Source organism: Rhinoraja longicauda, chromosome 1, assembly GCF_053455715.1.
Source record: "Rhinoraja longicauda isolate Sanriku21f chromosome 1, sRhiLon1.1, whole genome shotgun sequence".
Taxonomy (NCBI): Eukaryota; Metazoa; Chordata; class Chondrichthyes; order Rajiformes; family Arhynchobatidae; genus Rhinoraja; species Rhinoraja longicauda.
In genome coordinates, this window is record NC_135953.1 from 29,459,556 (window position 1) to 29,475,544 (window position 15,989).

Consider the following 15,989-nt stretch of genomic DNA (forward strand, 5'->3'; position numbering starts at 1 on the left):
TTGGCTGAAGTTGATTTCAATTCGCTTATTGCTACAGATCCATTGTGGATTTTGATTTGCCATTAAGATAACGGGGTAAGTTTGCCTTTCGGGAATAATACAATGGAGTCGGCGATAAAGGATCAGCTACCTGTTAGTGCATGTTTTAGCCCATGTTCTAAAGGCAGAGTTGCCCTGACATTGTGGGGGACCAGCATATTAGGCATTCTCCATGATTGCAGAGAGCTGTGGGCTGGCAGTACAGGCAGAGGGCGTTGATGGGTACATGTGCTAAATGAACTGTGATAAATTTGTTGATCACAGCCAGTCAGGGTTCTTTGCTCAAGATCATTATCTGGTGGCTCCTAGTGGTGTAAGCATGCACAACTGGTGAAGTAGGTGCATGTAATGCTCTCTGTGGTGACCCTGGTAACATTTAGTCCATGATATTCAACCTATTCTAGCTAGATTTAAGTGGCTATCATGCAAAACACATGTAATACTATCCCAACTCATCATAAATCCTAACGTACAATTGGAACATGGATTTGAAATAAACAGTTGTTTGCATGTGAACTGGAGGTGGAAGCTATTGCATTTCATGGCAAGTGGCTTTTATTACTCCTAGTGTACCTGTTCCTCCCAAAGCTGTTCAAGGAAGATCTCTGGTCTCCCATGGCTCAGATTACCACTCTTTCCTCCATGCTCTTTCGAGCTCTAAGACGATGAGCAGCCTCTCTCCATGTTGCCCTCTTACGCCCTCCGCCCCCCCCCCCCCCCACCTTTGCCTTCATCTGAATGCAACTAGTCCATTTTGTCAATTTTATCTCCTTGTCCCTGTTATTCATGGCATTGTAGGTTGCATATGCTAGTCAAAATTAGCAGCAATGGTTCCCGAACATGGAACTGCATTTCAAAAAATCTATGTCAAAAATATCTTGGTATTTTTTTCTAAATGTCTTCAGGATAGACAATAGACAATAGGTGCAGGAGTAGACCATTCGGCCCTTCGAGCCAGCACCACCATTCAATGTGATCATGGCTGATCATTCTCAATCAGTACCCCGTTCCTGCCTTCTCCCCATACCCCCTAATAGAAAGTGTTGAAAAACAAAGCACATAACTATGTCTCTTATTTTACTATCACTTTGTGGATTTAGCCTGAGTGTATTTTCCTCTTGAAATGTCTCAAGATAAACTAAATCAGCTTTTAGTTTAGTAAACAGTGAAGGAAGTGCAATCTTCGAACAAGCCAATTCCACAGCCGCTGTGCATTCGGTGCAACAAAAATGCTTCTTGTATCAACAGGGTTTAGTATAAGCAGGGCCAGACTGAAAGCCCCCACTATTTGTGTTTGCAAGTAAGATCGCTGATTGCCTGAAACTCGCTCTGAGGTGGCAAGTTCTCACCCACGCTTCCTGTGGTTGTTGCTGAAAAGGTTTCTCTCATGCAATTCCATAGAAATCTGTCTACTTCTGCGCAAAATTGAAAATTAACACTCTGCACCATTGCAAGGGATAACAATGAGAGTTTTGTATTTATTCGACTCAAGGGAGAATAATCATTTCCTCTTTACACTTTCTGTGTATTAATATGTACCACAACGTTTGCAAAATTGTCTCGTGTTGACTTTGTTTTGGGTACCACAACCCAAATCAGATATGGCAACAATCAGAATGGTTGCTTTATGTTTTGTTATGCTTTTCACTGCAGTAAATAAATTCTCCCTGCACCTGATCACTTTAATGGTTGCTGCCACAGCTTGCATATGTTGGAGACTAAGAATTGTGCTTTAAAAGACTACTAGACCAAGTGGACCCGTTGTGCCCAAACCTCTCTTGCATTGGTGCAGCACCCTCTCCTTCTTCCCACCCCCCCCCCTCCTCTCCCGCCTCCCTCCACTCCCCTCCACTCCCTCGATAAAGACAAGAGTGACTACAAACCTGATGCACCACCATACAATATGAAAATATCCTTGTTATCTCAGTAACGAGTTCCAAGAAATGCTGAGAAGCCCGCCTTCCGGCAGTGTGTGTGTAGCACGATAATGTATTCAACGTTCTATTTGTCATTAATTGAATATTGCATGTGTTTCTTGATTTCCTCCCCCTACTTATGAGCGAGAAAATATTAGGAGGAAATGAGGATGGCACTGTGAATTACAATAGACTGATAGACCGAATGGCCTTTCCATGAGAAATATGAGACAGGTAGACAAGATCAGTGGCTGTAACAACTCAGAAAATAGGTTCTTGGGAGTGTTGTATGCAGCTCGTACTGTTGAAAACGTCAATAACTTACCATCAGGTGTGGGTGATTAAAAACAGGAAATGACAATAGACAATAGGTGCAGGAGTAGGCCATTCGGCCCTTCGAGCCAGCACCACCATTCAATGTGATCAAGGCTGAAATGCTGGAAATACCCAGAAGTTTAATCAGGATCTGTGGAGAGAGAAACAAGGTTCACTTTCAAGTTAATGGCCTTTTGAAGGTTCACCAAATTCAGTTAATTTAAGCTAACTTTCTGAGCGTTTAGACTTTTCTTTTATCTGTAATATCTGTAGTATTTTGCTCATGTAAAATATATACATGTAGAGACATTTTTTAGGCAGGAGCTTAACCTTAGCACTCTCAGTACTGAGTTGGGTGTGGCTGCATTCCAAATATGATTTTTACATGCCAGACTTTGAGAATGCGAGAGGTAAATGAGCCTTTAATGTCCAATTTACGGTAACATTCATATACCTAATTGAAGACTCAGTCATAATTTTAAACCAGAAGCTTTTAGTATTAGTCACATTGTGCATTTCCTTTTGGAAAATGTTCACATTATTTGGGGAATCTTATGACAAGTGGTATATTACTTGTAATCAACAACAGTTACATCATCCTGCACAAAAAAACAACGTGCTGGAGTAATGTCCATTATTATTTCAATTTGAATGTTTCTAATTTCCAAAAGGTTGGTAGACTAAATTTTCTGAAATCCTGGTGGAAAGTATAATTTAAATAGTTTACAATCAATATATTTGAAATGGAGAAGCAGCTATTTGGATAACAAATATTGTATCCCAATAATCCCTTGTGTTAGACAAGCAGCTTCCTCTAACAGGACCGGAACACATAGTGCTGGAGGTACTCAGCTGGTCAGGCAGCATCTGAAGGAGGTTAGGCAGAATCATTGGCTTCTTCAGTCTGAAGAGGGGTCCTGACCTGAAACATCGCCCATCCATTCCCTTCACAGATGCTGCCCCAATAAGTTAGTCCAATGCTTTGTGTTTTGGTCAAGATTCCAGCATCTGACCTTCCTTGTGTCTCCATTTTATTCCTCCAAACACGAAGTCCTGTTAGGCAGTTCCTGACTCATCGTAAGACTGCAGCAGGGCTCAAGTTAAAAGACGTGTGAAAACACTTAATGGCAACCGAGAAGCATTCTAAAGTGTATGCGAAATGTAAATCATTCTCACCGGGCGTAGATGTAAAGAATATTTCCATAAACTAATTAATCACGAGACCTAGATCAGGGCAGGTTTTGCCTTTTAAATCTTTGTAATTCTAGCCTGAGTTCTAAGACAGTGGCGCCTCCAGGTCTTAATCTTGATATTTATATTGAAGGAGTCTTAAACTCTTCAAGGTGTCACATTCCAACCTGAACAGATGCACAGCTGAAGCATGACGCATAAATAGCGATGAATGACCATGTGCAATCTATAAAGACATTTTGTTTCTACATTTTGATAGATTGACAAGAAGGTGAAATTTTGGTCTATTTAGAGAGCTCAGTGGCATCTAGTTCAGTAGAGTTGCTTGTCAACATCAGCATGATTCACACTCATATCAAATAACAGACCTCACATGTAGGTATTCGCATACCATTTTAAATTTAATTAAACCAAATTTTTAAAACTCAGTTGAAACTGAATACTAACTATCTGAGCATATGACAATGCACCACAATCATCTGAAAAATGAAAAAATAAACTGTAGGTAGGAATCAAGCAATTCTAAGTTAATTGACGTATGCAGATATTGAAACATTTAATTCATGCCTTCTTATCCAAATCATTGATATATACCGCAAACAGCAATGAACCCAGCACTGGTCCTTGAGGCACACCACTTATCACAGATTTCCAGTCTGGAAAACACCCTTCCACCACCATGCTCTGCTTCCATCCTCGAAGCCAATTCTGTATCCAGTAAGCTGGCTCTTCCCTGGATCCCATGCGACCCAACCTTGCAGAGCAGCTTACCGTGTGGAACCTTATCAAAGACCTCACTGAAGTCCTGTGAGAAAACATCTATGGCCTTGCCCTCATCAACATTTTTGGCTACCTCTTCAAAAGACGTAATTAAATTGTAAGATGTGATCTCCTGCATACAAAACAATGCTGACTATCCCTGATTAGCCCCTGCCTATCCAAATGCATAAATATCCTCAGAATCCTCTCCAGTAACTTACCTACCACAGATGTTAGTATAAGAAAATAACTGCAGATGCTGGTACAAATCGAAGGTATTTATTCACAAAATGCTGGAGTAACTCAGCAGGTCAGGCAGCATCTCGGGAGAGAAGGAATGGGTGACGTTTCGGGTCGAGACCCTTCTTCAGACTGATGTCAGGGGGGCGGGACAAAGGAAGGATATAGGTGGAGACAGGAAGATAGAGGGAGATCTGGGAAGGAGGAGGGGAAGAGAGGGACAGAGGAACTATCTAAAGTTGGAGAAGTCGATGTTCATACCACTGGGCTGCAAGCTGCCCAGGCGAAATATGAGGTGCTGTTCCTCCAATTTCCGGTGGGCCTCACTATGGCACTGGAGGAGGCCCATGACAGAAAGGTCAGACTGGGAATGGGAGGGGGAGTAAGTTAGGCTCACTGGTCTATAGTTCCCAGGCTTTTCTTTGCAGCCCTTACTATAATAGAGGCTCAACATTAGTCACCCTCCAGTCATCCCTGTGTTTAACAATTATCCTTATATCTCAGCCAGGGGTCCCACTATTTCTTCTGTAGCTTCTCACAGCATCCTTGAATATATCTGATCAGGCCTGGGAGATTTATCTACCTTCATATATAGTACTTTCTCGACCGTAATGCAGACTGACTTCAAGACATCTCTATTAACTGTCCCAAGTTCCCTAGCCTTCATGTTTGTCTGCACAGTTAAAAATGAAGCGAAATACTCATTAGGACCTTGCCCATCTCCGGAGACTCCACACATAGATGACTTTTTGGTTTTCTGATGGCCCCTATTGTCACTCTAGTTATTCACTTCCCCTTAACGCACTTCAATTCCCCTCCCAATGCCCACCCATGCTGAACTGTCTATCTTTGGCCCCCTCCACTGCCAGAGTGGGGTCAAACACAAAGAGAGAAACAGTACCTCGCATTTCGCCTCGACAGACTACAGTCTGACAGCATGAACATGGAAATCCCTAATTTTGGGTAACTTGCTCCACTTCTGTCCCTCCATCCACCAAATTCTCCTGCACATATCCTTCACCACTCTGCCCTCTCTCATCCAACTTCTTTTCCACCCACTCCATCTGCCCATTATCCCCCCCCCCCCCCCCCCCAACCACCACCACTTATGGGTTCCCTCCCCCACCTAACTTCCCTTATTTGGTTCCTTGCTTTCCCTTCCTTTCCCATCAGATTCTATCATCTGCAGGCTTGGTTACATCCACCTGTCATATCCCAGCCATCCGTAGTGAGTCAACACTCCCTGTTCTGCTCGGCTTGACTTGGCTCGTTCCAGTCCCTGGCTGTTGCTGTTGTGGGTGAGCTGCGGATGGAGGTTGGCGGTGGAAAGGGAAGGAACACAGAGTGTTCCCACTCTGTAGAAAATGCCTGCAGCATCCAGAAAATCCACCCCCATCCCTTCTGCTGGTGTCCCAAACACTTTTTTGGTGTATAGGGTCATAGAGCATGGAAACAGGCTCTTCGGCCCAACTTGCCCACACCGACCAGCATGTCCCATCTACACTTGTCCCACCTGCCTGCATTTGGCTCGTATCCCTCTAAACCTGTCCTATCCATGGTTAAACCTGACATGTTTAAACATGTCTAAACCTGTCCATCCATTCTATCTAAATGTTTCTTAAACATTGCAATCGTACCTATCTAAACTACCACCTCCAGCAGCTCGTTCCATACACCCACCACCCTTTGTGTGGAAAAATTACCCCTCAGGTTCTGAATAAATCTTTCCTCCCTGACCTTAAAACTATGTCCTCTGGTTCTTGATCCCCCTACTTTGGGCAAGAGATTTAGTGTGTCTACCCGATCCATTCCACTCATTAATTTGTATGCCTCTATATGGTCACCTCTCAACCTCCTGCACACCAAGGAACAGAGTCCAAGCCTGCTCAACCTCTCCATTTAGATTAAGTCCTGGCAACATCCTCATAAATCTTCTCTGAACCTTTTCCAGCTTGACAACATCTTTCCTATAACATGGTGCCCAGAACTGAACACAATAATCTAAATGTGGCCTCAGCAACGTCCTATTTAACTGCAGCATGGCCTCCCAACTTCTATAGTTAAGACTCTGACTGATGAAGGCTATTGGACTTTTTTGACCACCCCAACTACCTCTGATGCCAATTTTGAACTTTGTACCTGCACTCCTATCTGGGATGCCCATAAATCTGGTGTTCACAGCCATGCGAGGACATGTCTTGGCTAACCCATTGCACGCCTCTGCAGGAGGAAACCATCCTAAAGCTTGTGGAGAAGGATAAATAGGATGCTGCACCAGCTGATATTTCAAGCTCACAGTCCTGCTATAGTGAGAGCACGCTGCCTTCCTTCCCTTTCAGATTGGGTCGGGAAGGTTGGCTGGCAGCCACTCTTCCTGCTCATGCTCATTCCCCTGCGAAAGCTGTTTCTGTGATCCTCTCCTATCCACCGTATATGTTCATTCCCATCTTACAAACTTCGGGTTGAAAACAATACTCGGGATTTGAGCCCTAATGTAACGGGGGGATTTAATGCACAGTGCTGCTTCAGATCAGTAGAACGTGGGCAGCACAGTTGGAAAGTCCTTCAAAAAATAGTTGGGATTTCCTCCTGGTGTTCACAGTGAAGTATATTTACCTGGTGATTGGTGGATTTAACAATGTATGCCTGGGTTAATTATTACAGGTTTGTTGTACTATGCTGGACATGGGTACGAAAACTATGGAAACAGTTTTATGGTGCCGATTAATGCTCCAAATCCCTATCGATCCGCAAATTGTTTGTGTGTGCAGAGCATCCTAAAGCTCATGCAAGAGAAAGAGACCGGATTGAATGTCTTTCTACTGGATATGTGCAGGAAAAGGTACATCTAACTATCAGAGTAAATTGCGACTTTTAACAACTTGAATGTAACTGATTACACTGGTTTCATTGTTATTATCCGTCCGTTGATTGCCCCTTTTGTGGGTGCCATGAAAAATAATGGAGACATCTTAATAATTCTCATACTGTTCATGGCATAGCTGAGACTGGGCTGTGGCTAGGAAGATCTCCTTTCATGGTTATGATACAACCGTGGGTCGCAAGTTTCGCAACTCTTCAAGGACGTGGCCACAAACAGATCAGCAATGATGTTGAGGAAACAGCTTTCTCAATACCAAATTCAGCTTTCTTTCAACCAATATGTTTGTCTGTTTTGTGTCCTATTTCTTTTCACTAAAATTGAAGTGACGTGTTGTGTAATTGCATTTACGCCTCGATGTGAACCGAGACCTTGGTCTAACCCAGGATTTCAGCTGCAGCTCTCTTGAGCGGACGCAATGGGACGAAAAGTAGAGTGAGAGTTATCCCACATTGCTCATGTCAAAAGTAGAATTGTAGTCCCTGACTGGAGGTCAGACACCATTACCAAGAAATTATTTTGCGTCATGAAAGGTGCATGAAATGTGTATTGTTTAGGTGGCCAATGCAAGTGTTTAATGTGGCCCTCTGCTGCAAAATTCAGTTGTACCCAAGGACTTTGAACATTTAGTGCATTCGAGCCTTATTCACTCTGCATCAGCAGAGTGAAGGTAAACAGATCCTGGGAATAATGGATTAGAGTCATAGTCATAGAGTCATTGAGTGATACAGTGTGGAAACAGGCCCTTCGGCCCAACTTACCCACACCGGCCAACATGTCCCAGCTACACTAGTCCCACCTGCCTGCGCTTGGTCCATATCCCTTCAAACCTATCCTATCCATGTACCTGTCTAACTGTTTCTTAAATGTTGGGATAGTCCCAGCCACAACTACCTCCTCTGGCAGCTTGTTCCATACACCCACCACCCTTTGTGTGAAAAAGTTACCCCTCAGATTCCTATTAAATCTTTTCCCCTTCACCTCGAACCTATGTCCTCTGGTCCTTGGATTGTGAGGAGAATCCCAATAGATGTTGGGGAGAGTTGAATGGGATAAGAATCTCAAAGGTTTGGGACGAGGAAATTGTGAGGGGGGGGGGTGGGAGCCACTTTGTGATTTCTTACTAGATGGCAGGCAGATCAGTATCGCAATCTATTGTGGGATTATGGGACTTGGTGGATGGGTTGTGGGGTACCTGAGCAAGAACTGCTACAAGGGTGTTTGTAATTCATAGGGGATCTGCCTAAAATAAGTTCCCAATGTTAGACTATGGAATTGCATTTGATCGGTCATGTCCTATCCAGGTTTCACTGAGGCACTGTAGTCCTTGCATGAATGTTTGAAGTGTGCAATGTGCTATCTGGAGTTGGATTGTATCCAGAAGCAAAGATTGGAGAAATTCAGAAATGTTAAATGAAGCGAATTCTCTTCATTTCTGAAGAGAATTCAATCACGTTATAGATATCAGTGTTGCACTGTGAAGGAGCATTTCTCTCTGCCATGCAAACAATTTGATAGAGTAGGCCCTTTGGCCCACCATGTCCATGTTGACCAACTATACCCATGCTGACTAATTGTACCCACCTTTACTCAACTCCTCTAGAGCCTTTGCACCATGGACTTTCATGGCTTAGTGATTAAAATGTTCATGTCAATATTTAGTTAAAGTCTTTTGCCTCCACCACTCTCTCAGGTATTGCAACCCCCTCCCCCCCCCCCCCCCTGCCCCATGTGTAAAAGTGTATCCTCTGGTTTCATCTCACCCTCCTACTCCTCATCTTAAACCCAGGTCCTCTAGTTTTAGACATTACCATTATGGGCAAAGGTTTCTCACTACCTACCCTCTTTATGCCACTCATATTTCTGTATACCTCTTCTCCCTCCCATCCCACCCCTCTCAGCTTCCTTTACTTAATGGAAAACAAACTCAGACTATTCAGTCTCTCTGGCATAACTGTTCCATCTTATCTGAGTACTTGTAATGAAAGTATGAATGAATATTTCCCCATTCACAATGGAATGAACGCTACTCTGTGATTCATCACCACAAAGATATGAAAGCTCTCTTAATTCTTTGACTGTTTGAGTTTCGTTTGAGTTTGAATTTAGTTTATTGTCAGGTGTACCTGGTAATAGAGGCCCATACAGTAGAACACATCTAGTCTTAGTATCGGTAGGAGAGGGGAATCTGGGTAGAAAATGCTTTGCGGATTAATGTGAGTGATGAATGTGTGTGTGTGGGGATGCTTAACATGGATGTAGCATACTGTGTGGAATGAACAACTTGATTCTGTTTTTGTAGGAATGTCCATGATGACACGATTCCAAGCATGGAGGCCTTAAGAGTGACAGCCAATATTGTGTTTGGATATGCAACGTAAGTCTATTCGGATGAAGGATTTAATTCTGTATATCGGTTGAGACTTGTACTGACTAGTCGAGTCAAGTCAAATTTATTTGTCACATACACATACACGATGTGCAGTGAAATGAAAGTGGCAATGCCTGCGGGTTGTGCACAAAAAGAATTACAGTTACAGCATATAAATAAAGTTAATAAGTTACTATTAGTGTCGACAAAAATTTAGTCTCTGGGTTATAAAAGTTGACAGTCCTGATGGCCTGTGGGAAGAAGCTCCGTCTCATCCTCTCCGTTTTCACAGCGTGACAGCGGAGGCGTTTGCCTGATCGTAGCATCTGGAACAGTCTGTTACTGGGGTGGCAGGGGTCCCTCATGATCTTGCTTGCTCTGGATCTGCACCTCCTGATGTATAGGTCCTGCATTAAAATTGTTAAATTTGGGCAAATCAAATTCAAAGTGATCCAAGTGTCAAATCATTTATTCCTGGATTATTTAAAATGTGCAAATTAAAAGCAGCAATAATGTGGCAATGGAAAATTTGAGTTATGTAATTACAAAGTCTACTTACAAAATGATGCCGATAGAAATCCAGATGGTTCAAAAATCAAACAGATTAGATTTCTGAAAATAGACACAAAACTCAGCGGGTCAGGCAGCATCTCTGGAGAAAAGTAATAAGTGACATTTCGGGTCGAGACCCTTCTTCGGAAATTCAGAAATTTTTGAAACTCAGTTTTTAATACTTCTGATGTGAAAAAAAATTGTCGAATTACATGTGTGAATGCACAGTGGCATGAGGCTTCTGCCAGTTCGAGTTTCACTGTATCTTAATTGGTACATGTGACAATAAACTGATCTTTGAACCTTACTATTTTTCCAGAAGGAATTTCAGGTTTCCTCAGATGTGATCAGTGAATAACTGAAAGGGGAAGGGGGTTGTGGTTACCTAAAATTGGAGAATTCATTGTTCATGCCATTGTGTTGATTCCCAGAGAAATTTACTTGAGGGTTGAGTGTGTCACGGGCACATCCAGCATTTATTGTCCATTCTAATTATGCTTGAGAGGCTGAGCGTAAAGCTCTGCAGTGTGTTGCTGGATAGAGGGGTCCAGCATTTAACCTTTGGTCAATGAAGCAACAGTAACCTAGTTCCAAGTTAAGGTGGTGAATGACTTGCTGCCAGGCCTTACAGCATTTTGGGAGATGTTGCTCAGGAAAGCCTTTCTGAATTGCAGTGGCCCACTTTATAGATGGTATACGATGTGGCCAAAGGACCGTCTGTAGAAGGGTCCCAACCAGAACATCTCCAATCCATGTTCTCTGGAGATACCACCTGACCTGCTGAGTTACTCCAACACTTTGCCTTGTTTCTGTGAACCAGCATTTGAAGTTCTTTGTATCTGCAGTGATGGAGGTAGATGAAATGTTTTCTCACCTCTGATCGGAAAGGGTAATCCCCTATTTTGAGATTCTGACCCCTGGTTCTAGTCACCCCGTCCAGGAGAAACATTATTCAGAGGAAATATCTACCGTGTCAAACTTTGAAAGGATTTGTCCATTTCACTGAGAGCACACCTAGAGTCAAGAAAGTATGTTCCTTGACTGCTTAATCTCTCCTTACCTGATTGACTCTCCATTCCAGAAATCAATCTGGTGACCCTTTGTTGCGCTCTTGCCATGTCCTTGCCCACTCACTGATCCGTCTATATCCATTTGAAGCATCTCTGAATCCTCCTCACAGTCTACACTCCCACCTAGCTTTGAATCATCAACACACTTATAAAATTCCTTTAACACAAAACATCCCAAAATATTTCATACTAAGGCAAAATTGGGCGGCACGGTGGCGCAGCGGTAGAGTTGCTGCCTTGCAGCGAATACAGCGTTGGAGACCCGGGTTCGATCCCAACTATGGGTGCTCTCTGTACGGAGTTTGCACGTTCTCCCCGTGACCTGCCTGGGTTTTCTCCGAGATCTTCGGTTTCCTCCCACACTCCAAGGACGTACAGGTTTGTAGGTTAATTGGCTTGGTAAATGTAAAAATTGTCCCTTGTGGGTATAGAATAGTGTTAATGTGCAGGGACCGCTGGTCAGCGCGGACCCGGTGGACCGAAAGGGCCTGTTTCCGCTCTGTATCTCTTTACTAAAATTGTACTCTGAGCCATCAATGTCATCAGGATAATTGATCAACCTTTTGGTTAATGGATTGTAGCATTTTAGGAGTCTCTTAAACACGCAGTCTGAGCGTAGAGAAATTAGGGTGAGAATTGTGGAACAAGGAATCGACATAGCTGAGGGCAAAGCTTACAGAGATTGCGTGATGGAAATCAATGAAAACACAGCAAGAGAGAAAAGTAAGTGTGTGTAAGTGAAAGCAAATACAAAGAAAGACACAAGTTTTTGCAGCTGTTTGAGTATTTTGACATTTTTTAAATGTTTGCACATTTAATCATAGTTATTTATCTATTTATTGTTAAGAATGAATGTTAAACCATCCTTGAATCATGGATGATGGCCATCAAAAGGGTACAATTTCCTTTAGAGGAAGTTTGGTATTCCTCTTGTTTTTCTATGATGTGTGAATCCTGACATTAACCCTACACTTTAAGTCAGAAGATAAATAGAAAGTAGAACTGCCCAAAGTAGCAGAATACAGCATATTGTAAAATGCACATTGCTGTATCACCCCAGGTCAAATCAATTATATTGTCTTCGCTTTGCAATTTTTGCACAATTAGCATGGTCATTGCAAGCGAAATAAAATTGGAAAAACAAAGTAAATAATTGATCAATTGTTTTTTCATAAGTTCTTGGAGCAGAATTAGGCCATTTGGCCCATCAAGTCTACTTCGCCATTCAATCATAGCTGACCTTTCTTTTCCGCTCAATCCCGTTCTGCTGCCTTCTCCCTGTAACCCCTGACACCCCCACTAATCAAGAATCTGTCATTCCCCTAATTTCCCCATTTTCCTAATTTCTAAACTACCCTCAATGGGGTGTTAAACAGCAGAATTAATAGCAGGTCAGCATTTTGCCCCAATCTTTGTCTGCATACATCACATACATTGCTGAACCTAAAGTGATGAAAGGCAGAGGAAAACTTTCAGAAGATTTGATGAATAAACTGCTTCTTTTCTACATCAAAGCTGCCAAGGAGCAGAAGCCTTTGAAATTCAGCATTTTGGATTTGCAAATGGTATTTTTATGAAGTTCCTGAAGGAACGTCTGCTGGAAGATGAAAAGGTCACGGTGATGCTTGATAGAGTTGCAGAAGGTAATTTGTTTATTTTAATAATCTATGCATTTTATGTGCTTCGCCACGTTTAAGACTTCATACCAAGGTTATGAGAACTCAGTACCTTGCCATTTACCTTGAGACAGTTGGTTATGGGCTCTAAGTCTGTCACAGTCGTGAACACGTAAACTAGGCAGCAAACTAGTTATAGAGTGTAACAGTGTGAAAATAAGCCCTTTGGCCCAATTTGCCCACTCCAGCCAACTTGTCCCAGCTACATTAATCCCACCTGCCTACATTTGGCCCATATCCCTCAAAACCTGTTCTATTCATGTACCTATCTAATTGTTTCTTAAATGTTGCAATAGTCCCTGCCTCAATTACCTCCTCTGGCAGTTCGTTCCATACACCCACCACCCTTTGTGTGAAAACGTTACCCCGCAGATTCCTATTAAATCTTTTCCCTTCACCTTAAACTGATGTCCTCTGATCCTCGATTCCCCTACTCTGGGTAAGAGACTCTGTGCATTTACCCGATCCATTCCACTCACGATTTTATACACCTCTATAATATAGAGCTATAATATAAAGGAAAAGATTTAATAGGAATCTGCGGGGTAACGTTTTCACACAAAGGGAGTTGGGTGTATGGAACGAACTGCCAGAGGAAATAGTTGGGGATCTTATCGAAACATATAAGATTATTAAGGGGTTGGACACGTTAGAGGCAGGAAACATGTTCCCAATGTTGGGGGAGTCCAGAACCAGGGGCCACAGTTTAAGAATAAGGGGTAGGCCATTTAGAACGGAGATAAGGAAAAACTTTTTCAGTCAGAGAGTTGTAAATCTGTGGCATTCTCTGCCTCAGAAGGCAGTGGAGGCCAATTCTCTGAATGCATTCAAGAGAGAGCTAGATAGAGCTCTTAAGGATAGCGGAGTCAGGGGGTATGGGGAGAAGGCAGGAACGGGGTACTGATTGAGAATGATCAGCCATGATCACATTGAATGGTGGTGCTGGCTCGAAGGGCCGAATGGCCTACTCCTGCACCTATTGTCTATTGTATAATATCACCCCTCATCCTCCTTTGCACCAAGGAATAGAGTCCCAGCCTACTCAACCTCCCCACAGCTCAGACCCTTGGGTCCTGGTAACATCCTTGTAAATCTTCTCTGTACCCTTTCCAGCTTGGCAACATCTTTCCTATAACATGGTGCCCAGACCAGAACACAATACTCTAAATGTGGCCTCACTTATATAACTACATTATGACCTCCCAACTTCTATACTCACTACTGTGACTGACGAATGACAATGTGCCAAAAGCCTTTTTGACCACCCTATCCCTCTGCGACTCCACCTTCAAGGAACATAACAAGGAACAAGTGTAACATGAGACTAATTTTTTTATCACTGATTTCTGAAGTCAAGTCCCTATTTGCCTCTTTAGTCTAGAAGTCCGGAACAAGGGGTCACAGTTTAAGGATAAAGGGGAAGTCTTTTAGGACCGAGATGAGAACGTTTTTTTTCACACAGAGAGTGGCGAATCTGCGAAATTCTCTGCCACAGAAGGTAGTTGAGGCCAGTTCGTTGGCTATATTTAAGAGGGAGTTAGATGTGGCCCTTGTGGCTAAAGGGATCAGGGGGTATAGAGAGAAGGCAGGTACAGGATACTGAGTTGGATGATCAGCCATGATCATATTGAATGGCGGTGCAGGCTCGAAGGACCGAATGGCCTACTCCTGCACCTACTTTCTATGTTTTTAGATATAACACGTTCAAAGAGGTCCATAAAGTTTTCTGGCTGTTGTTCCTCCCTTAATCAACAGGAAAAAAAAATCCAGATTGTTCATTCATTAAACGACTTCTTGTCTGTGCTATGTCTATGCTGTGTTTGCATAATAATTTCTTAACTGCATCAGCTCAAGAATTTCCATTCACCACACACTCAATGTTTTTTTTCTGAATAAAGTAACTTTGTTGGCACCGGAAACATAGTGACTCTGGTGTTATGCCTAGGTGACGTCTACTGTATCATTTTACCGGGTTGTATGCAAAACAAAGGATTTCACTGTACCCAAGTACATGTGACAATAAAGTATCATTGAATTTCATGATCATTCGTACCATTTCATAGCCATCAATTCATTTTTTTGTTTTGTAATATATAGAAATGGACCAGTATGTACAACCATTTCATGCTGATGTTAGTGGAGTAGATGGAATATATTAAGAGCAGAAGGGTAACTAGGAAGGAAATAGGTCCCCTTAGCGATAATGTAGTCATCAGTGTGTGGCATCACAAGAGTTGAACAATGTCTTAAATTAATATTTCTCATCTGTATTTATGGTGGAGAAGGTCATGGAAGCTAAGGAATGAATAATGTCTTGGAACAGATCTAGATTACAAAAGAGTAGGTGCTGCTGGTGGTCTCAATGCTTATTTAAATTCCCACGGCCTGATCAAGTTTATCCGAGGACGTTGTGGGACATTGTATTCCGCCCTGTCAGAAATGTTTGCATTACCTTTAGCCGCAGGTGAAGTTCAGAAGACTTTAGGGTGGCTAATGTTATATCATTATTTCAAAATGGCTGCTTGGACAAGCCCGGGAACATCGGTCACCGAGTCATCCACTTCCTAACGTTGCCACCAGTGGTTGGGAAAATTACTGGGACAGGATTTGCTATTTTGGAAAGGCAAGGACTGATGAGGAATTGTCAAAATGGCTTTGTGTGCAGGAAATTGTAGCCATGAGGATGTTGAATACTGGAGTAGGCTCAAAGGGTTAAATAGCTATTCCCAGCCTTGCTTCCACTTCATTTGTCACTGTCTTCTGAGATTTTGTGACAGCTGTTTTCAGAAGTTGTGTATTTGATTTTCTCAGGGTTTACTTTGGCCAAAAGGCCTACACCTAAGGCAGTGAAACTATTTGGCCCAAGGCTGTTAAAATGCAGGGCCTATCCACGCACAATTATGTCTGCACACCACAACTGGATATCTCGATTGGGTTCCACTGAGAGGTCTGTTTGTGATACATTTAGGCAGACACATG

The 15,989-nt window shown here is 42.7% G+C and overlaps 1 protein-coding gene across 2 annotated transcripts in view; it reads left to right on the forward strand.

Moving 5' to 3' along the window:
- Positions 1–15,989, forward strand: part of malt1 (MALT paracaspase 1) — a 165,502-nt gene that overhangs the window by 128,894 nt on the left and 20,619 nt on the right. For both annotated transcript variants that reach the window (XM_078425571.1, XM_078425665.1), the window contains 3 exons: positions 7,125–7,302; positions 9,644–9,718; positions 12,850–12,977. In XM_078425571.1, the coding sequence (XP_078281697.1) occupies positions 7,125–7,302; positions 9,644–9,718; positions 12,850–12,977 (381 nt within the window). The remainder of the gene's footprint in view (positions 1–7,124; positions 7,303–9,643; positions 9,719–12,849; positions 12,978–15,989) is intronic.